This window comes from Dipodomys spectabilis, unplaced genomic scaffold (genome assembly GCF_019054845.1).
Source record: "Dipodomys spectabilis isolate Male_0828 unplaced genomic scaffold, ASM1905484v1 ptg000299l, whole genome shotgun sequence".
NCBI classification, from domain to species: Eukaryota; Metazoa; Chordata; class Mammalia; order Rodentia; family Heteromyidae; genus Dipodomys; species Dipodomys spectabilis.
Genome location: NW_024870976.1, coordinates 1,428,927 through 1,452,018, shown reverse-complemented (window position 1 = coordinate 1,452,018; position 23,092 = coordinate 1,428,927). Strand labels below are relative to the sequence as shown.

Sequence of the window (23,092 nt, the reverse complement as noted above, 5' to 3'; positions counted from 1 at the left end):
AAATAACAAATATATTTGCCATTAGAGCAAAGCCCCATCCCCTGCCAGCAGCGTCCCTTAGACAGCCATGTCCTAAGTCAGTCCCAGATGGACGTACTGTGCACTCTGAGAAAGGCCGAGGCCTCCGTGGCTAGGGCTGGCTAGCTGGGACCCTGTGGCTTTTTCCACCTGTGGGCAGCCGGAGCCCATGTTCCACCATGAATTAACAAGCTCCTGGTGTGAGGGCTGGTACTAATCACTCCCAGAGCCCTGGGCTCCAAGGGCCACCAGAGGGCCACAGGTGGACACTCTCCGCCGTAAAGAATGGAGATGGCCCCGAGGGTAGCTGTCCACGCCCTGAAGACAGAATCGCCCTCTGACCTTTGACCCCCGCCCTCTCTCGTGCTAGATGTCAGCCATCGAAACCATGACGGAAAAGCTCGAGAGCTTCGCCGCCATGAAAGCCGACTCGGGCAGCTCCCTGCAGCCCCTGCCCCACCACGCCTTCAACTTCCGGTCCCCACCCCCGACGCTCTCAGACCCCATCCTCAGGAAGGGCAAGGAGCGGTACACGTGCAGGTGAGGACCTGCACGCCCCTGGGGTGTTGGCCGGGAGGGCCCGCAGCGCTTCGGAGTTAGGCTTCCGAAAGCTTCCTGGCCGTGACCTCAGCACCGGTCTGAGGTCCCCCGGGCTATGCCCCTGAACCCCCCACCTAGCTGGGTTCAAATGAGCCCTAGACGCAGCCTCAGCCCAGCCCGGAATCCAGCTGGGCTTTGGGTCAGTGCTTACCGTATTTCTTCAGGAGACTATGAACCCAACCCCATAGCTTCTGCCATTGGCCATGGTGCTAAGAGGACACTTCCTGTCCTGTCTGAGCTGGTCCCAGCCTGCCCCGGGACTGCAGCTCTGATGCCCCTAGCGCAGGCCTGGACCATCTACAAGGTTCCTTCCCCTCCCCCCACCCCCCCACCCCCCGCTGAGCCTCTCTCGAAGTCTGGGGCTGGGATCAGGGCCAAGAGACACTGACACACTGACAACCCACACGCTGGGGTGAGTCCTTCCCCAGGACGAGTCTCTGCGTGGGGTGCTGGCCGGGGAGCACACTGGGAGAGGACTGTGGGTCACCTAAACCCTAAAAACTCCCTCCTTGCTAGGTACTGTGGCAAGATCTTCCCCCGATCAGCAAATCTCACAAGGCACCTGCGGACGCACACCGGGGAGCAGCCATACAGGTACGGCCAGCCTGGCTGGGGGCGGGGTTGCCAGGCTTCAGCCGGGGCTGGGATTCAGCTTCACACTCTGATTCTGACACCCCACGGACTGTGGCCCCCAGAGGGTCAGTGAAAGGAGTCAGTGCTCTCCTGGAGGGACTCGGGACCTCTCCCTCCTGATCCCACCACTGCCTACCTTCTGGAATGTTGTAGAAGCACTGTCTTGGAAGCTTCTAGAAGGCTCCTAAAATGCTCACAGAAGAGGAGGGGAGCAACTTTCCCCCTGCCACCAGGTGTCATCAGAGGCAGGTTCTACCTGAAGGCAGGCCCCAAAGGGAGCTGGAGCGCTCTGGAGAGCCTCCACCTCTCCAGCCCCCGCCTGACGTGGCTCTCCTCACAGGGACCGTGGATGGGCGCAGGAATGATCAGCAGCTGTGGGTTTCCATCCCTGCCTTAGCAAGTCATGGGGAGTTTGCTCAGGGCGCCAGGGGGAGCCAAGCATCTGTTACCACCATACTCCTTTCTCAGAGGAGCTGCATAGCATCTCAGCATGTGTGTGCCATTGAACTTGGGGTTCCCAGTAGCCTTCCAGTGAGTCTGGACATCTCCACCCCAAAGATGAGGCTCCTGAGCTCAGAGATTCCCGTGCGTCACTGCCCCCTTCCCCTGCAGCCCAGCCCGGGTCCCTGTCCGATTTGTGTCCGGGTTCTCTACGGGACAGGAGAGGGCCACCGGTGAGGGCCTGACTTCCCGAGGCTGCCAGGCACCCACCCAGGGAGTGAGCTTTTCAAATAGCTCAGGCGATTGTCGCCCCAATGCAGCAGGGAGCGACCGTGTCTCTGCCAGGACCAGTTTAGTAACACCTTCTGGGGTGTGCCTGATCTTCCGAGGCTTTGGAGACAGGGTTTGGCTTGATTTCACGTTGAAATTAGATTTCTGTACTGTGTCCGTGCAGAGCTGGCATCGCTAGGGAATGACCGCATGAGGATACAGGCCCTGGAAATTCCATCTGTGACCGTCCCCGGGGAGGGAGGCGGTCCCCAAACCCCATTCAGGTAAACAGCACATACACCACCGCAAAGGGCCGCGACAGTGACAGATCCTCCGGCTCCCAGCCTTCCCGTTCCACACACAGCCCCCACCCCCTTGCCCGCCTTCCAAAAATAGTGACTTACAACTTAACAAAGGCTAGCAACACAAAGATTTATTTGGTCTGGTCCCCTCCCAGAAAACAAGCCGTGTGTTTTTTCTGTAATGAGAGCCGACTTCCGGACAGTGTGGCATGCGAAGAGCCCCCAGAGGGGCCAGCCGTGTTTATAGAAGAATTTAATTATCATTGATTTCTTTTGCTCTCTCCAATCTGTGAGTTTCGACTTTGGTAACAATAATTGCTTTGCAAGTTTGTGTTGCAAATCCTGACTTTATCTGGCTCAAGGCGGAGGGGTGGGAGCATGCTGTTTCTCGCTGGTACTGCTGGTGGTTTCTGGGCTTGCTTTGATCATAGAAGATTTCAAGTTGGAAGAAGAAAATACCAAGTCCATCCTGGAACCCCCCGCACAAGACAGGCCCACCAAGACACACTTGGCCCCACCCTGCCCAGTGTGAGCACTGCCTGGTGCCAGCGTCCACACGGACGCCCACTCTGTGTGTGCACATGTGCACCTCCGTGTAGGTGTGCACCCTGTAGAGTCCAGGCCCCCAGGAAAAAAACGATCCTTGAACCATCAGCTCATCAAACCTGAGGGCGCTGGAAGGTTCTTCCCTTTAAACCCTTGCCTTCTTATCTAAATCATTCAGAATGTGTTTCAGTACCCTAACAGTGCCAGCATGGGGATGGGGGCGTCATTCCCAGAGGAAAGGCCACCTTCCCGTCTGTTCCAGCCAGGAAGCAGTCTTATAGCTCCCAGCTTTCCCCCAACCCGGAGTCTGAGCAAAGGTGTCGATGGTGTCATCGTCTTATTTCCTGAAACTCCAGCAAGTAGGCTTGCTGGGCTTTGGCTCAGAGAGCTGTCAAGATGGCGTTGGGCGCACAGGGGCTGTGTCCCAACGTTCTTCCTCCCGGCCATGCTGAGATCACCCTGACTGCGGCCAAGGGGCACCTGTGTCTTGCCTGGATGGGAGCCCTTATGGCCGGCCTGGGCACCTCGTGGGCACCCACGTCTGAGGGGCCCACCTCAGCGTGTCCTCCATCTCCTCCCAGACTCTTGTCCTGCAATCTGCCAGGAAAGACAATTTCCCTTATCCCCTTAGTAGGGTTACAAGGCATCCCTACGTGTCTTCTGTCTTTATTTTCAATGCTAAGTTTTAAAAGTCTCTCTCTCCCCACCCTCTCTCCTCTCTCTCCTTCCAGCTGCTTCTTCTTCTTTTTTTTTCTGGTTAATTGGGGATAAGAGTCTCACAGACTTACTTTCCTTTTCTGGGGTGGCTTTACACCATGATCCTCAGATCTCAGTCTCTTGAATAGCTAGGAACAAAGGCATGAGCCATGGATGTCCCTCTCCCTCTCCTTCCCTCCCTCTCTCTCTCTCTCTCCCTCTCTCTCCCTCTCCCTCTCCCTCTCTCTCCCTCTCTCTCCCTCTCTCTCTCTCTCTCCCTCTCTCTCCCTCTCTCTCCCTCTCTCTTCCTCTCTCTCCCTCCCTCTCTCTCTCTCTCTCTCTCTCTCTCTCTCTCTCTCTCTCTCTCTCTCTCCCTCTCTCTCTCTCTCTCTCTCTCCCTTCCCCCTCTGCCCCTAGTACCAAGATTTGAACTCTGGGCCTTGTGCTTTACTGGGGGTGGAGCAGGACTTGCTCCACTGGCATGCTACGACTTGAACCATGCCTCTAACCTTGCTTTTTAATCATTGTGCAGATGGAATCTTGCAGGCTTCTCTGCCTGGGCTGGCTTTGGAACTGTGACCTTCCGGGTCTCCGCCTCCTGTGTAGCTTAGCATTACAGGCGTGAGCCGCAGCGCCTGGCCTCCTTGCTCTGTTTCCTCCTTCACTTTCAGTTCTTCCCTGATGGTGGCCGTGCCGCTCTGGGCCCCAGCAGGTGCCCGGCTCCTCCTCCCCGGTCCCGTACGTCCTGGCTCCCAGTGTGCCCGGCCTTTCCTTCCCACTCCTGTGAGCTCTGTGGCGTGTTACTCTATGCTGTGTGGCTATAAATTTCCCCAGCTGCCTGTCCACCTCTCCACGGCGCAGAGCCCAGCTGCTGGGCCAACTCTGGCCCCTCACAGCCCTAAGCTCGCTGCTCCCCTATATTTCAAGTGGACGTCTGCCTGGGCCGTTATTTGGATTAGAACCAGGAGAGGCCACAGTCCGGACTCTGCAGCCAGGCAGGACTCACAGCCCCTCCCGCCCAGGGCTGCGCACAGACACACAGCCCACACCAGCACCCCACCCCAGGGCTGCGCACAGGCCCATGGCCCACACCAGCATCCACACCGTCCCGGGCTCCTCCTTCCTGTCTCCCAAGCCCGCCGCAGGCAGTCCCAAGAGGCTCTCCCGTGCCCAGGGTCAGCCCCGAGCTGGTCCAGTGAGCGTCCAGACCTGGCTTTCTCTGCGGGTGCAAATCAACTTTTCCTTCCTGAGTGATCACCCCCAAAGAGCAGGATGCAGGGAGCCTGGCACTGCTGGGGTGTCTGTATCTGTGAGGACACTGAGGGCAGAGGGCCCTGTGGGGTGTGGCCTTCCTCCTCTGGGGCTGGTGTGTAGAAACCCTGGGAGCCAAGCATCTCAGGCCAGCGCTGAGCAGCGCAAGCCACCACCTGCATGTGTCTAACTGCGATGGCTCAGGTTGAGAGAACCAGCATGCACATGCGCACACGCGCGCGCACACACACACACACACACTCACACACACACACCTGCCTCCAGGGAGGGCCTCCCAATGGTACCTGGGGACAGGAAGATCCCGGGGCTGCCGGTGGAAAGGCTGTAACAGAGCCTGATGCTCTGGGGACACTCTTGAGCCTAGAACTGCCTGGGACTTGAGGGGAAGCTCCCTCCCTAGGGGCCTTTGTCTGGAGGCTGCAGGACTTCCGGAACGAGCCTGGAAAGTGCCGCAGGAGCTGCGAGGCAGCGCAGCTTGCAGACAGGGGACTTGCGGGCGCTGAGAGCCCAAGGCTTAGCCTGGGAACCCCACGGTCCTGGCAGGGGAGGGGTGGCATGTCCCGCAGCGGCCCGGGCGGTGACTGCGCCGGCCTCTGGCCTCCACTGTCAGTTTCTGGGACACACAGAGCTGTGAAAGCCACTCCTCACCGCCCTCTACTCTGTGCCCCGAGTGTCCTCGGGCCGTCCCCACCATGTGACAAACACTCGTGACCAGTCTCCTTGCTGGCATCTCCAGCTCCAATTCAGGGTTGGGGGAGGCCTTGCCCTGTGGGATGTGAGGCTGCTGTATTTAGAGCAGCAGCGCCCACTCGGGGTAGGCATGAGCCATCACACACACACACACACACACACACACACACACACGCACGCACACACACGCACGCGCACACACACACACACGCACGCACACACACACACACGCACACACGCACGCACACACACGCACGCACACACACGCACACGCACACACACACACACGCACACACACACGCACACACACGCGCACACACGCGTGCACACACACACGCACACACGCGCACACACGCATACACGCACACGCACACACGTGCACACACACGCACGCACACACGCGCACACACACACACACGCACACACGCACACATGCACACACACGCACACACACACACACGCGCACACACACACACGCACACACACACACTCACACACACACACTTCCTTGCCCCACGGGGGCTCTCAGCATAGACCCTAGTTCTCAAAAGACGTGACCTGAACCTTGGGTCTCCTAAGTGTTGAGCTATGGGTGTAGCAGAGATCATGTTCCAAACACAAACACACAGGCAGTCCAGCCGGGCACCAGTGGCTCACGCCTGAAATCCTCGCTGCTCAGGAGGCTGAGATCTGAGGATCACAGTTCAAAGGCAGCCCAGGCAGGAAAGTCTGTGAGACTCTTATCTCCATGAACTAGCAAAAAGCCGGAAGTGGCGCAAGGGTCTGTGCATGGATGGGGCAGACCATTCACGCGGCTGGGCCCTCTGCAGTTCCAGCAGTGAAGCGCCTTCTGCTGACGAGTTTGGGAGGCGCAGGACTGGCATCCTGTCCTGGCCGGTGAGGTCCTGTCTACACAGAGGCGACAGGACTGGAACCCTGGCTCCCTGGAGCTGACCGTGCCTGAAAGAGGCAGTGAGGCTCAGGAGCCTCCACCTCACCCGCAGGGCCGTGGAGAATGTTACAGGATTGTCATGTTGGGCTCCCAAGTGAGACAGGGCCTTCCTGTAGCCCCACTATGCTGTGGGCTGGGGACGGGCCAGGGCTTCCCGGTACCGGCCTATCGCAGTAAAGGACCTGTCATCTCAGCATCTCTCTATGGTGCGATGGCGCCCTCTTGAGGCCGCCAGGAGCATGGCACCTTGGACGGTGCACCTACCAGCCAGGCCCAGGCCCAGACAAAAGTGAGAATCCAGGGGGTGGGGGTCTCTCCGCCAGATCCGGGGCGCAGGTGGCCAGGCCCTGCTTCTTCAGGTTGATTATCTCCAGGGGGCGGCTTCCCCAGCACGCTTCTAGGCCCTCGGGTCATGGTTCCGAGGCCGCTGGGGATGGAGGCTGGGCCTTCCTCCCACCCTGGGCTTCTCTGAGGTGAGGCATGCCTGTGTTCCAGGTGCAAGTACTGCGACCGCTCCTTCAGCATCTCCTCCAACCTGCAGCGGCACGTGCGCAACATTCACAACAAGGAGAAGCCCTTCAAGTGCCACCTGTGCAACCGCTGCTTCGGCCAGCAGACCAACCTGGACAGACACCTGAAGAAGCATGAGCACGAGGGCACGCCAGGTGGGTGGGGTGGGGAGGGGCGGGGAGCAGGGGGAGGGATGGAGGGAGCCTGCAGGGCTGGGAGGAGGAGAGGGAGTTAGGCGGCCAGAGGACTGTGGGCAGATTCGCCCCTCAAACCACTCTTGGTTCTCCCTAAGAAGTGGCTCTCGGAGAGCAGGCCAAGTGCAGGCCGGGCCTGGGGTCGGGGCTCCCCTGAGTTCTCCTGACCCCCACCCTGCCCACAGTGAGCCAGCACGCGGGCGTCCTCACGAACCACCTGGGCACCAGCGCCTCGTCCCCCACCTCTGAGTCCGACAACCACGCACTTTTAGACGAGAAGGAAGACTCTTATTTCTCTGAGATCAGGAACTTTATCGCCAACAGTGAGATGAGCCAGGCCTCGACGCGTACGGACAAAAGGTGAGAGCAGACCACGGTGCAGGCTGGGCGGGCAGCGCTCGACTGGGCCGCCCGCGGGGCCAGACGGGCACACAGGCACCCTGACGGACACCAGGCCCCATGGCAGACCAGGCCCCCTGCTCCCCCTGCCCGCCTCAGTTTCTCCAGCTAGAGAGGGTGGTTCTTGCCAGCCCTCTGCAGCCAGGGGACGCACGGAGCCTTGGGTGTCCTACTTCGGTGACACATAGACTGAGGCCTAGGCTGGACAGGCCCACACCTCCAGACGTGCACACAGACACAGACAACTGTGGGCTCCTGCACCAGCCCAGCCTGGCCCTGAACCCCAACATGGAGCAGGTCCCAACAAACTCATCAGCAGGGGAAAATGCTGCCCAAACCTGCGTTCTTCACACCTAACACAGCCACCTCCATCACCGCAGAGGCTGCCCTGGACATGTTCAGAGCACCTAGCCCTGGACATGCTCAGAGCACGCCTCACCCAAGCCAGACACAGCATCTCCACAAAGCCTGCTTTATAGCACGGTGATGACTATCTCCTGTAATTCTCCAGGAATCTGACAACACCCTCTGTGGAGGGTGGCTGTCTCCTCTTTGGAATTGGGGGTACGGGGTAAGGGTGGCAAAGAGCTTTGACTCCCTGCTTCTGCCTGTACCTGGGAAAGAGGAAAATCTAAAAGCCAAGTGCAGCTCCTCCCAAAGGTGTGTTGCTTTCACATCGCCATCAAGTCGAGAAAATCCTGAATAGAATTACTGTGTCAGAGACCGCCTTTGCACACATACATGTGTACCTAGCCACGTGCATCCGTGTACACATGTGCATACATGTGTGTAACTTCATGTGTTTTCATGTGTGCATTGTATAGCATGTGTGTGGACTCAGGTGCCTATGTGTGTGTAATGTGTGCCTACATGCGTGCATAAGCACATCCATGTATACAACATGTGTACAACGTGGCTCTTAGTGTGCAGATGTGTGGGGGTGCTTGTGTGTGCATAAACGTCATATGTTCAGTGTGCATCTAGGAAGATCTATGCAAGCAATCATGACAAAGCATTTCGCTGTCTCTGCCTCCTAGTCCTCAATCTGTGGCCCTGACTAAGTGCTCTCTCCTGCGGCCCCTCGCTACTCTACTCAGGGCCTGGGCTCTGTCCCTGAGCCTCTCTGTGCTCAAGGCTAGCGCTCTACCACTTGAGCCCCAGCACCACTTCTGGCTTTTTCTGTGTATGTGGTACTGAGGACTACAACCCAAGGCTTCATGCATGCTAGGCGAGCACTCTACCACTAAGCCACCTTCCCGGCCCTGGCCCACACTGGGAATGGCCCCAGAGGGCCCCAGGCACTGTCGTAAGCGAGAACATGGATGACCCTGGCAGCCCATGGGTGGCAGTGCCAACATCATCTGATCTTCAGTCCTGGGTCCTTTCCTTGGCAGTGAGGTCTGCCAGGACTCCTGGCCCCACACCCACAAGTCCCCGGATGAAGTGTACCCTAAAGCCCCCTGGTAAGCCCTCCCCCCAGGCCTCAGATTGCAACCGTTAGAGAACAGGGTCTCCAAAGGGGCCACCAGGTTGTGACAAGGTTCTAGCATGATCAGGGGCCATCCAAAAAAATGGGAGAGATGGAGATGGACAGAAGCCTGTGCACACGTGTGCACACAGGTGAAGCGGAGGTGGCACGTGTGCATGTAGCAAGGAGCCCGGAGGGCTTTGGGGGACACCGGGAGCTGGAGACGCTTCCTCTATGCCACCCAGAGCCAGGCCTGCCAGCCTCTGACCTCAGGCTGCCTTCGCTGGCTTGAGCACCAGTTCCTACCACTGCAAGCCGTGCAGGAGGCTGGCATGTTCCCGCCAGGGCAGTTGTCCTGTGAGAAGCTGGACACTGGCGTGTTCCCTCTGGCGTGGCTGTCCTATGCAAAGTGGACTCCAGCCCACAGGGACTATTCCTGCCACACACCCTGGGCACCACGTCTGTGCAGAGGGACCAGACAGCAAAGCCCAGAATGTGGCCTGCTCCCAACTAGACTCTATCTATATCTGCTCAGGACTGCCCAGCAGGCATGACTTGTCCACACCTGGCAGCTGGTGGGCGTGATCAAGCCCCGGGCCGGGCTGTCTACCCGCCCGGTCCCAACCTGCCTTCGGAGCAGACTGTGAGGGCTGAGTTCCTACGCCCTCAAGCCCCCCACCCCCGCTCAGGGAGGGAGAGACCCATCGCAGCCAGCTCCAAGCCCCCCGCCCAGCCCAGGGAGATGGGCATGCACACCAGAGGCTCCTGCTGTGAGCCCACCACCTCCACAGGTGACCGAGGACCAGGGCATGCCCCGACCCGAGGCCTACCAAGTCAGCCGCCTGCATCTCCAGTGCTCCCACGTGGAAAGACAAGCAAGTGGCACCCGGGTATCCACAAGCCGTGCCGCAGTGGCTTCTGCCCAGCTCAGCCCTTTGGGCACAGGCAACCTCCAAATGCACGGCCCACCAGCAGAGTCTCTTCACTGCCATGAGCCAGGCTTCATGTCGCCCCGCTCCCCCGAGACCACAGTGCCTCAGTGCCACCAGGGTCAGCCCGGAGGAAGGCTGAGGCGCAGGGGCTGGCTCCGTGAGCGTGGAGCCCTTCTCCATGTCCTGTGCTTGAGCAGACGCCCGCCGGGGGGCTGCAGGGGTGCAGGGCCCAGTTCCAAGCCCCCTCCCCAACCCTCTCCTCCAATGACTGAGGGAAATGAGAGCCACACCCCTCACCCAGCTGCTCCTTACTGACAAAGTGGAACCCAAACCAGGCAGAAAAGCTGAATCCAGGCTGCTGAATCCTGGCCCCTGAGGTAGGCAGGCCTGGGCTTGGGAAGCCCGCCCCTTCCTGGTGGTGCAGGCCTGATGATAGGCAGCTCAAGCCCCGCCCTTGCTGTCAGGAGCCCTGTGTCCATGACTCTCCTGGGGTCCTCATGATAGGCCTTGGGCAGGCCTGGACCTGTGGCCTCTCTACTGTAGCCTGTCCTGACCACGTCCCTCCTCCCCTGTCATTTCAGGCCCGAGGCCCAGGATCTAGATGACAACCCGCAGTGTCCAGGCTTGGCCAGCGAGAAGCCAGAGGATGTGGAAGAGGAGGAAGAGGAGGAGCTGGAGGAAGAGGATGATGACAGTCTGGCCGGGAAGTCGCAGGACGACATGGTGTCCCCCACCCCCGAGCCCCAGGGAGTCTACGAGGATGAGGAGGATGAAGAGCCGCCCGCCTCCCTGGCCCTGGGCTTCCAGCACACCCGAAGGTGGGCGTGGGAACTGGGATGTGACCAGGGTGTCCTGCCTCCTCCAGCCTGGCCTCACCCTGGCCCCGCAGCCACTGCTGCCCGGAGGCCGGAGCCAGGTGACAGAGTCAGCGTCCTTGGGCATCTAGAGGTTGGAAGCAGAGGGAAGAAGGGAAGACACGTTTTCTCCGCTGAGCAGGACACAGCCATGCCCTGCCCTCTCCACCCGGGGCAGTGGGGTTCAGCCTCTGGCAGGGCTGTGGGTGCAGGGCAGGGGACCCAGGGTGGCAGAGGTGGTACAGGACAGAGGCACTTCCCCTGCCGGCCTGAGATGCTCCCAGGAGAGGTCATCCCGAGACACATGACCTCACGTATGACCTCCCCGGCCTCTGTGTCCTGGGAGGGGAGACAGCCCCTCCCAAACTGCCTGAAGTCTCAGAATCCAGGCCTGCTCCCAACCCTGGGTCCCTAAGACTGAATCACCTGCCTGCTGCCTGGGAGCCTGGTGCATGCCCTCCTCGCCCCTGCCCTCGGTCCCCTCCCCGCCCCCTGCATCTGCCTCCGCCTCCGTGTGGCTTCACGTCTAGACGTCTGTCTGCGTGTCCCTGTGTCTGTCTCCTTGTCTGCGCATGCGGCTGGTAGAGACCTGCGGCGTGCGTGCGGGCCAAGGGCTGGCCGCGCGGCACTAGAGAGGCGGCCAGTGGCCAGTCAGCTGACCCCAGGCCCTTCTCCCGGTCCTTGGTGCAGGTGTGTTGAGGAGCGAGGAGGCAGTCTGTTAGCTTTGGAGCCGACGGCGACCTTTGGGAAGGGGCTGGACCTCCGCAGAGCAGCTGAGGAAGCATTTGAAGTTAAAGATGTGCTTAATTCCACCTTAGATTCTGAGACTTTAAAACAGACCCTGTACAGGCAGGCTAAGAACCAGGTAGGTACCCACAGAGCCCTGCGCCCTGTGTATCTCCACGTGGCTCCGAGGGCAGGCGGCCACCATGGTGCTCACCCAGGGACAGCCCGAGCACTGGCCTCCTGCTGCGGCTGGCTCAGGCCTGGGAGAAGCTCAGGGTGCCCCTCCTCCCACGCCCCTGCTCCGGCTAGAGAGATGTCCCAGTGGTGCTGCCCTGCCACAGGCAGACAGGTGTGACTGGGGGTCTCCCTCCGCTCCCCCCACCCCCAGCGGGGAGCATCCATGAGCAGAGTCCAGCCCACCCAGCCTCTGGGTCTTCCCTATTCTGATCTGAGCCAGGCAAATGGCAGCCGGGACTCTTCCTGGAAGAGGCTCCTCATCCAGGGCTCATTGTTCCCCACAGGTACCTGTCAGCCAGGATTGTGTTCTTGCCTTCCAGGCGGGGACCACAGAACCCGGCCTCTGCTCCTCTAAGAGGCCTGGGTCTCCCCCTGCCCCCACCCTCCCGCAGCCTCCCAGAGGGCACAACCCCACCCCTTGAGTCTCAGCAAAAGCCGTCTGCATGTCTGTCTTTGTCTATTACTAATTCTGTCCACAGTGTTTGCTAGGGTAAGGGCGGGGGGCCGGGGGGGGGGGGGAGAGACTGGAACTGGGCTTCCCCAGTACTCAACCTTCAAGATCTTCCTCACAGCCCCCAGACCTCACTTCCTACCCGGTGGCCCCAGCAGGAGCATGCCCTGTGACAGGCCAAGGCCAGCAGACACCTCCAATCCCATTATAACTCCGCCAGCTCCCGAATGTGGCGCATCTGACCTTGGGGTTGGCTCTGTGGTGTCGCCGCAGTCTCAAGCACAGGCATGCACCCTCGGGTCCAATGCCCACAAGGCAGGGCAGGAATCTACTTAGTATGGGTCTTAGCAATAACCTCTACTGAGTCCAAAGATCCCGCCCGGACCAGACATCTGCCAGTGGGTGTTTTGCTGATCACCAGGGAGAGAAAACAGGGAGAATGGAGAGACCACTGGAGGATGGCAGAGACCAAAGGAGGTCCCAGACAGGGCGGGGCAGGGAGGTCTTGAACTCACTTTGGTGAGGAGGTGTGGCCCTCTCCTGACCCTGCGCCCGCCAGGCTCATCTCCCTCTCCCAGGCCAGGAGGCAGCAGGGCCTCTCTGGCACCTGTGTTTTCCCAGGCCATCTGGATGGGGTGAGGCTGAGTGGGCTGGGGCAGCGGGTGAGGCACAGCCCTGCCCACAGGGACAGGGCTCACTTGTGCATGTGCTGTCCTCTCCCGCCAGGCATATGCAATGATGCTGTCCCTCTCTGAAGACGCGCCTCCCCACGTCCCCGCCCAGAGCTCGCTGGACACTTGGTTGAACATCCCAGGAGCCACGTCGGAGTCCGGGGCCTTCAGCTCCATCAATCACCTCTGAGAGGCCTGGAGGCCCCGGGGCCAGAGTTGGAAGCCAGGGCAGCAGCTTTTGGGGGAATGGAGGCGACGCCAGGGAGAGCCTCTGACACCTGTGTTCGGTCACTCAGCACCCAGCCCCTCTGTAGTTCAAGTCTCACTTTCCGATGAAAAACTCACACCTGAAAGTCCCAGGAGCGGTCATCGGTCTTGGCCAACTGTCAGACCTGGTCTTGAGGACACTGTTCTGCACCGGTCCAGCACACGCTGTCCGCCTGCCACCGTAGGAGCTGCCCGAGGCCACCACGGGCTCTCCAGCCTGGTGGACCCTGCCCACCGCTCGCGGGCACCTGCGTGGCATCAAGGAGGGAAATGCAAAGACACAGGTATGCGCCAAGGAGAGAGATCGCGCCGACAATTTTTATAATGAAAATTACGAGAGTAACCCTTTTGGTTAACCCTTAATGACTTACAGAGTCTATTTAAGCATGTGGGTTTTAAAAATAGTATTTTTTAAAAATCAAAAAAGAGAGAGAGAGAGAGACTTGCAAAAATTGTTTTTTAAAAGTAATTTTGCATTGCTTTGAGATTTCAGCTTCTTTGCGAACCCACGCCTGCCTGGCACCTGGCCCCGTGCTTGGGTGCGTCCTTTATACTGTAGAAACTGGAGAGTTTTCTCTCTCTGACCCTATTTGTACCAGCCAAGGTGACCGCAGAGCTCCCAAGACAGGCTGAGGGGCACAGACCACTCTTTTGAGTGCCACGCGGACTCTGTGGGGGTTGGGGGTGGAGTTCTGAGTGGGCCTGGCTTCAGGCTGGCTCAAGGCTGGACTGTCAGGCTTCTGTCCACTCGTGTGGCCTACAGAGGATTCCACAGCCTCCCGCTCCCGCCCTGAACCCCGCCCAAGCACCCCCAATTGTATGAGAAGTCAGGAGCCTGTGGCTCGGGTCCTCCAAGCACCTGGTGGTCCCCCTCCGCTCGGTCCACGTCTCTGCTGTTCCCACGCTGGCTCCAGCTGCTGTTCTTCTGAAGACAGGGCCTCTGGGCCTCGAGACTCACACCACCCCGAACCCCCCCCTTCCCCCCGGATGCTCAGTGTCCTTCCCGTGACCTCTGCATACCGGCCACACTTCAGGACGCCAAGCGCTACCTGTGCCTAAGACTCCGGATCCACCACCCAGCTGCCGCTTGGGCTCTTCGTTCCTGGAGAGATGAACCCAGGAAACCCACTTCAAGGAGCGCAGGCCGCAGCCTGGGCCCGCCCAGGGCCCAGATGCCTCACTCTCTCGGGTGGTATCCGCTTTTCCATTTGAATGGGCTTTAAATTATTCCCATAGGGGCCAATTTCAGATAATATTTTTCCCTAATGGAATTTACCTTAATCTGTATATAACTTGTAATTTTTTTTCTAATTCGTTTCTTTTCTTATTTTATTTCTTCCTTAACAGTATTTTTGGCATTAGACATCTTATTGTGAAGAAATAATGTTAATATAAGTATCTGGTGAAGGACCAAAACCATGTGATAAGGTTGTGTGTTGTTTGACCGGTAACCAAGGAGTGGGGAGGCTTTGAAATGTGCCAAAAACCCTTGCATCCCCCCAACAAACCCTGCTACAGTGCTGCCCTCTTACCAGACAATCATTTGTTTTTGTTAAATCTGAGTTTCATTTGCATTTAAGACAAGTGTTCTATTTATTTCTTTTATTGTTTGGAAGAAAAAAACAACTAGCAAGTGTCCCAAGGAGAAAAGAAATTGCCTGAGTTGCCCTTAAAAACAAACAAACGAAAGCCGCGCTGGGTTGTTGTCCCCACAGACATCTCCTCCCCCATTTTCCCCAGAAGCAACAGGAAGTGTCCGAGTAGGCGTGTCCCACACACGGCCTGGCCACTTCCGGCGAGAGCCAGCGGTCTCTGGCAGTGTCCGGCAGTCCTGGCTTGCACTGGGGACTGGCCAGGAGGGAAGTCCCTGCACACACCACAAACCCACAGATCACAGAGAAATCCCAAAGCTGGGGCAAGACAAAGGTTCCCCCCCGCACCCCCCACCCTCCCTGCTGGTGCTGAAGCCGTGCCCCCCAGGAGCACAGACCGGAAGGATGCTCACGGCAGAGCAGAGGAAGCACTGTGCAGAAGAGCTGGTGCTGGCCCCCTTGTCAGATTTTGCAAACCCAACCATTCACCTTGCTCTGCCAAGCCCGGGCAGCCCCTCAGCCGCACAGGCAGGCCAGATCCACGCACAGAATTTTTCCTTCCTCCTGATCTACGCGGGATCCTTGTACAACGTCAACCTCAGATGCAAATGCCCGTTTCTGTAAACCCCAATTATACACTTTCTGCTGCGAACAAGTAAGGTGTGTGCTTCTTTTTGCGGTGACTCTCTTTCTCCAAGGTGGACATGTTTGGCTGGCTGGCGAATCTTTCTGGCATCGGTAGAGCAGACGGGGAGTGGGGGGAGCCAGGAGGGGGGGGGCGTCCCGCTTGGCTGTAGAGGCCTCTCGGGCCCATTCTGCCATTCGGGGCCAAACTTCCTGAATAGTCTTTCTTCTTTTATTCTTTTCCTCTCCTTCTGCCAAGAGCCTGGGCTGCATATTTTAAGCTGAATATTTTTGCCCCCTAGTAAGGATGATAATGAACCCAGATTATCCGGAACATTCAGCCCCTCGGGCCCCGGCACTTGATATTTGGGGACTCCGTCCTTGGACTCCCTGACCAAAAAAGAAAGAAAGAAAAGAAAAGAGCACTTATTCCCTGTGCTGGCGCATCCTTATACACTGAATCAACTCAGCCCTAGACCAGGGAGCCCGATCCTCCCTGCCTCCCTCTTCCTCGGCAGCACCAGACCCCTCCATGCTCTGCTCACTCAGGCCCAGTGCCCTTGGTGCCCAGAGATCCGCTGGGGACCAGGGAACTGGGTCTGGGCCTAGGAATGCTGAGATCCAGGCTTCTGCAGCACCAAGCGCTAGCAGGACCCTGAGGCTTGCAATGTAGCGTGAACAGAGATGGAACAAGGTGGCTGGCTGGATGGCCACCATCAGGCCTTGCAGCCAGAGGTCCTATGGGGCCAGATTTGTGCAGGGCCAGGAGCCTTCTGTCTGGCCAGGACTACTGTCCTTTGAATTTCGTGGAGATTCGAAAGGACGGCTCCTTGAGCCCCCTCCCTCTGGTGGCCCCAGACTCTGGCGCCTGGCCATTTTCTGCCAGCACCACGGCTGCTGTAACCTCAGGACCATCAGGTGGAAAGCAGGGAGCTCCCCCATCCTGGCAGATCCCGCAAGAGTGTCCCTATGCAAACCAGGGGACAGGGTGGGCACTGCATGGTCTGAAAGACACCCCCCCCCCAGCCCCAGAGGCCCTTCTTCAAAGGCCAGGCGTGCAGCTGGTCCAGCCAGCCCTGGCTGGCCCAGCGCCTCGGCTCCCCAGCGCTGGGCCCTGGGGCCTCCTCACCTCAACTGCTTCCCCAGTGAGCATTCGCAAAGAAAGCACTTGCTACATACATATCACGTGTCTAGACGTGAAGCCTCGAAGCACTGGATTGTGGTCTCATCCCCCCATCCCCTGCCCCGATGGCTGAAGCCTGCTGAGCGTGTTCACCGCGCTGTCTCCGGGATTGAGGGCCGGGGGAGGGCCTGGCACTGGCACTGGCGCTGGGGCGGGGGACAGGGAGCCGGGACAAGATGGCACTACTTCCCGGCTGCGGGTGATGGGACACAGCTGCTCTTGGTCAGCGGCGGTCAGCCGGGTATCAAAAGCCATGAAACTGTGTCTCTGCAGCTTTGAATACTGTGACAAAGACATTCTTGCGTGATTCTCAGAAGAGTTCCTTTCTCCTTCCATTCCGTGTGTGTGTGTGTGTGTGTGTGTGTGTGTGTGTGTGTGTGTGATTCCTTTCTCTCACTGATTTCTTATTACCACTTTTGGAAAAGAAAAGAAAAAAAAAAGATACAATGAATAAAGGCAGCTTGCGTTTCCAAACGTGCAATTCACTTGTGAACCAAGGCGACCTTGGAGTTTCCTTCCGGGCCTCTTATGCCCCTTGGCTCTCTTCACCTAAGGGGAGTGTCCCAATGTGTAATTTAAAGTCCGCATATAAATGCATAGATACTTGGTAAGTGAAAGTACATATGCCCTTGCTTCTTCAGGCAAGACCCAAGCCTGTGTGTCCGCTGTCATTGTTACATTCAGATTCGGTTCCATTTCTGTTTCTGTTTCTGTTTCTGTTTGTTTTCTTTTTTGGAGCTGTATAGTGTTGAAGAGGAAATTAAATGTAAATGTCCAGTTTTCATAGAACGTTGAAAACACAAGAGGAAAACCACGGAGAAGGAGGCTGGTGCTCGATCTCACCCAGCTTCCCTGTAAATTGCTTCTGTTGTGTTTCTGTAAGTGAGTTATGCATGACAAGTGTGTAGCGGTCATTACCGTGTCTGTTTGTGAGTTTTTATTACAAGGACGGTTCCATAGATGCACTTCCTGAATACAGACATGTGAGTAGGGTCTAGGCGGAGACCGGGAATCCTGAGCTGACCCCCTCCTCTTACAAACGGGGGGCACAGCTCCTATTGGATATGGAAATCGCTGTGCGAGAATAAAGAGACAAGGAGACGGGACGTGTAGGAACTTAATCAAAAGAGCGATTTTGCAAATTTCATTTTGATGCTTGTGATCAAGACAGATGTACTTGTGTAGAGAAATTTCTTCCGGATAAAGCCTAGGAGGTGCTGATTTTGAGGTAATATTGTAGAATAGGACCGTACACCAAATGTAATCTTTCTGATGTTACAATGAATTTATACATGAAATTGATATGCAATAAATCTGTGTGCTTTTCTAAGCTGCTGTCCCTCAAGCGTCATTGGGAGGAGGATGGCAGGGAGGGCTGGGGGAGGGGGCTTGGTCAAGGTCGAACTCACTAACCTTGGCAGTGGTGCCCAGGGAGGCTTCAGGGCACACATCCCCTCCACCCCCCATATCTCCACTGATACAGGCACCTGGATGTTCCATTTTCTTACTTTTTAAAAATATTTATTTATTTATTACTTGTGCGTGTGTCGGTCATGGACTTGAACTCTGGGCCTGGGCACTGTCCCTCAGCTCTTCAGCTCAAGGCTAATGCTCTACCACTTGAGCCGCAGCGCCACTTCTAGTTTTCTGGTGCTTAATTAGAGATAAGAGTCTCATGGACTTTCCTGCCCGGGCTGGCTTTGAACTGTGATCCTCAGATTTCAGCCTCCCGCGTAGCTAGGATGACGGGTGTGAGCCACCGGCGCCCGGCAGCTGTTCCATTTGCTGGGGAAGCAGCGCTCACACAGGCCACCACCTGCCCTGAACCTCTCCACGTGGGTGCAACAGACACCAGCGTGTGCACTCCTACGTGTGTCAGGCAGTGCTCCCGCTGGGCTACCTCCAGGGTTCCGGCCTCGCTCCAGGAGTGCTGACCCCAGCAGTCCACCCGTGAGCCCCGTGGCATCGGGCTCAGCATTCCGGGAGCTGTCCTCTGGGAGAGTGGGCCTCTGCCAGCCTCCCAATGGAGGCAGCACTTCCCACACCTGCCACTCTCCCAGCTAGGCCTGGATCCTCCCTGACAGTGGATTAGGGATGAGCCAAAGCCCCGGGGGCTGCTGGGGAGCAGACAGAGTTTCCCCTGGGGGGGGGGGTCTCTCTCCTGGAGACCTGCCGGGGACTCCTTCCTGGGGTCTGACAGAGAGGCCCACAGCGAGCAAACCTCAGACAGTGAGTGCCAGCCCAGCTGTCCTGAGCTGGGCCTCCTGTGGGTGCCCACAGAGATGTCCCCACATCCCCACAGAGATGGCGCCTCTCCTCCTCCCCTTCCTCTGGGTAGAACTCCAGGCTCCCATCCTCAGCCCAGCTGAAGTGAAGGAATGAACCAAAGACTATGGCCTGACTCCCAGAGTCTCCAAGTCCTGTTGGAAATGGCTGAGGCCAATACACTGGACTCTGGGGGTTCCTGCTCACTCCAGCCACATGGGCCCTACCTGCCCACACCCTTCGGAACGCCTCACCTGCTCTTTGCCCCCTGCCCCTTGCCCCTGCCCCCACCCTCAGCCAGGACAGCCACCAACGGGACTCACAGCAGCAGGGGCTCAGCCAGCTGCCCGAGCCTCACCGACCCCATAGGGCCCCCGGTCCTTCTGGGTATTAGGATGATACAGTTATCGCATTTACATGCAGCAAAATAGCCCAACTTCTTCCTGAGTTTAGAAGGGTTTGGGGTGGCAAGGCCCCGGGATAGGGAGGGACACTGCACCCCACTCCATCTCTGCTCACCAACTACAACAGTGTCATGGGCTTGGATGCTGCTCTCTGAGCCCGGGCCAGGCTGAGCCCCTGGACGGAGGCATGTGTGAATGCACAGGTGCTGGTGAATGGTTTTCCCTGAGAGTCACTCAACACGAATTCTGGAATGACCAGAGCCTCTGGGATTCACCAAGGGGCCAAACAGGCTCTGACGGAGGTCACCGTGAGCTCCTGGCAGCTACACCAAGGGGGAAGAGTAGACCTTACTCTTGGTTCAAGGCTCCAGACCCAACATGGGGTGCTGAACCCTGTTATTTTCTCTGCCGTGCAGGGCTGGTGTGTGTGGGAGGGGGGCTGGTGATGACTATATCAGGTGAGAATTTCAGCAGAGCTCAAGGCCCGGGACCTCTTGAAAGGCCTCTCTTTGGGAATAAGTTTCTGTTCTTGGAGGACAGATGGCGTGAGTGACAATACTGGTGGACGCCCGTGCTCCCCAAAGTCCCAGCGGACGGTGTCCAACACACCCCATAACAGCCCTTCCCGGAGTTTGCCACGTTGGGGCTCCAGCAAGTGGAAATTGTCCCCATTTCCTCTGGCCTGGCAGCCTGACTGCCCATGAGCCCCACAAGGGAGAGGGAAATGCGTGGGCTCGCAGAGTACCGATAATGGGTCTATTGTTGGGGGACCCTGGAGGAAAGGACAGCAGCGGCTGGCAGAGCCCGGCTGACAAGTGGACTTTGTCTCTGTGGTTATGGCCCCACATAAAAGATGGAGGAGAAAGGCCCCATTTTGGACACAGGATGAAAAAAAATCAATGGGGGGGGGGGGGAAATGTGTCAAAGAAGAATCTGTTTCCTGAGTAAAGACGTATTCTTCATTTCCCTTCAGCTTTGCTCTGGGCCAAGCGAGTTAGTGGTTATTTTTTAAATCGTATTTGGGTCTCTTTAGAGACCCTTCAAGCTTATTTCTCACAGCAGCAAGTTTTCTGAAAACCAAGATGGGTCCTTACGTGGCCAGGGAGGCTTGTGTATCTAGTCAGAGAGACCCAGAGCGAGGGGATTTGCAATGGAGTTTATTTACAGGGTCCCCAGCCCCCAAGCACCAGCCTGGCTGGGAGAAAGGCCAGAGAGCATCCTTCCCACCCCATCATCTAATTCAGGCAGGAAAAGCTGGACTGAGCTCCGTCCTGCGGTCCAGGGTGTCACAGAATAGGACTCTGTGGTTACAAGATGGGACCAGCCCACACAGCTTTTGAGGGGTGACAGTGGCCCCACAGACAGGCTAGGACCCAACCAAGACCCCAGAGGAGGAACTGGCCCATCTTCTACCCCAGGTAGAATCCTTGACCAACCAGGAAGCCTAGAAGCCAGAAAGGCCAGGCAGAGCAGCCTTTAAAATTTAGTGTGAGTCAGACTCCTGGGACTCACACCTAACTACTCAGAAGAATGAGATCTGAGAATTGTGGTTTGAATCCAGCCCAGGCACAAAAGTCCATGAGATTCTTATCTCCAACTAACCACCAAGAGGCCAGAAATGAAGCTGTGGTTTAAGTGGTAGAGAACCAACTTTCAGTCAAAAAGCTTAAGGGACAGTACGCAGGCCTTAAAGTTCAAGCCCTAGTACCAGTATAAATAGACACACACACACACACACACACACACACACACACACACACACACACACACACACACACTTCAGTGATCACCTCTCAAACCCCATGGGAGCCCCTTGGTACAAAAATTTGCAGCAAGCTGCAAATCTGCCTCCACCAAAGTCAGATGCGGTAATGTGCATATAGCTATAATCACCATGGCCCAACTGGTAAGAACTGGGAGCCCAGCCCCAGCTTGGAGCACACAGTGTGGAAAAGAATGAATACCCAGGGCCGAGCTCACAGCACGTGCGGTGTAGGAATGCACACTCAGAGGCCGAGCTCAGAGGGGCGTGGTAGATAGAGATGCAGAGGTGGGGAAGGGCGGCTGTAGGAGCTGTAGGGCGGGCTGCTGTCAGCTGGGGGCACTGGAGGCAGCTAGCAGGAGGCCCATCAGTGGAGGCAGGCATCCTGTGGATGGGTTGTGTATCTGGCTTAAGCATGAGTTGGAAGCAGGGCAGGAATCAGGACGTTCTCACTATTGAGTTGGGTTCTGGGCATTTGGGGTCCTTGTTTGGGCCACAGGGGCTCTTGTTCAGTTCCCTGGCTGGCTGTTGTAGGTCGCCAGTGCTTGAGAGTTTTTGTCCCTGCTTTTCTACAGCTAATTTAGGTCCACAGGAAAACCGCTCCTAAGTTGAAGGGCTCCGCCATATGCTTCCCGGGTTCTCCTGCCAGTGACGTGTTGGTTATGGCTGAACTGGCAGCGGTATGTCATCGCCAGCTCTGTTCCCACGTACAGGCCGTGGATTCTGACACACGTAAGCCTTGTATACACAGCCAAGTGTCTTCGGACTAGTCCTTCTGCCCTAAGATTCCTCAGTGTGCTGCCTTCCCTCCCTCCCTCCCATAGCCTTGGGCAACCCCTGGCCTTTTCCTCATCCCCACAGGTTTACCTTTTCCAGACAGTTATAGCTAGAATCCTATAGCACACAATCAACTTAGCTGACTTCTTTCGCTTAGTGAAAGAATCCCGCTTTCCCCCAGTATGCTGTCTCTTTGTCTTCCTGTGGCTCAGGAGCTCATTGCTTTCTAGCACTAGGTAAATTTCCAGCGCTGGGCATATCACTGTCCACCTGCTCACTCATCTGACAGAGGACAGCTCTGTTGCTTCTAAGTTGTTTCTTCCTTTTACCTTGTGCCAATCCTGGGGCTTCAACTCAGGGCCTCTCACTGTCCCTTAGCTCTGTCTCTCAAGGCTGGTGTGGGACCAGTTAAGCCCCAGCTCCATGTCTGGCATTTTGCTAGTTAATTGGCCACAAGTATCTCACGGACTTTCCTGCCCAGGCTGGCTTTGAACCACGATCCTGAGATCTCAGCTACTCAACCCCCCAGGTAAGCTTCTAAGTGTTGGCAATTATAAACAAAGCTTCTGTGAACGTCTGTGTGCAGGTTTCTGTGTGGACAACTCCTTTGGATAAATGCCAAGCGTTGGAATCACTGGATCCGCTGAGAGAGTATTTAGTTTCATACAAGGAAAACAAAACCACCCAACTGCCTTCAGTGAAAACGGGAGTTCAAGCCTGAGTTCAAGCCCCAGAAACAGCACAAAGTTGAGTAAACAAACAGATATAAACAAGTAAATAAATTTAAAAATTTTTTTAAAAAAGAATCAGATAATGCACGTGAAGTTCCTACTGTGAAGCCTGGCACTGGCAGGCATGTGAGAGGAGGAAATGACCATTTGGTGTTGTTTCTGGCTTCTCTGTTCTGTGACTATCTGTGTTTATAGCGCAAGGAGGGACACTGGCTCTCTGAGGCCCAGCTCCCGCTCAGCAAGGTCACTGTGCTGGGCCACAGCAGCCTAGTTCCACACAGCCCCACCTCCACTAACACACGGGAGCCTGGCCCAGGCCTCTCCCGGCCGCTGAGTCATCCCAGGCCAGCAGGAGCCTTTGCCCACTGCCCTCTGGCTGGGCAGGGCCACCTGTGGGAGCCCTGCCATGCATGAGCAGGCCCAAGGCTGAGGTCCTGAAAAGGAAAGTCGCCCACTGTGCGCCTCCCGCTGGCCACACATCCTTTGCACCACCGACGGAGGTAGCAAGGCAGGCAGGGCCCCTGCCCACTCCTTCTGGCTGTGGTCCTCAGCTCCTGGCCCAGGACACTGCTACTCAAGGCCCCAAAGCCTGAGAAGAAGTCGGAAAGATGCCAAGCAAGCTCCA

At 57.2% G+C, this 23,092-nt stretch overlaps 1 protein-coding gene across 1 annotated transcript in view; it reads left to right on the top strand.

The window, feature by feature from the left end:
* The window catches only part of Prdm16 (PR/SET domain 16), a 302,219-nt gene extending 286,842 nt beyond the window's left edge, over positions 1-15,377 (top strand). The window contains exons 11-17 of the mRNA XM_042701904.1: positions 389-558; positions 1,135-1,212; positions 6,916-7,085; positions 7,310-7,484; positions 10,505-10,741; positions 11,468-11,642; positions 12,918-15,377. Of these exons, the coding sequence (XP_042557838.1) occupies positions 389-558; positions 1,135-1,212; positions 6,916-7,085; positions 7,310-7,484; positions 10,505-10,741; positions 11,468-11,642; positions 12,918-13,052 (1,140 nt within the window). The 3' untranslated portion in view covers positions 13,053-15,377. The remainder of the gene's footprint in view (positions 1-388; positions 559-1,134; positions 1,213-6,915; positions 7,086-7,309; positions 7,485-10,504; positions 10,742-11,467; positions 11,643-12,917) is intronic.
* Positions 15,378-23,092: the final 7,715 nt, after the last annotated feature.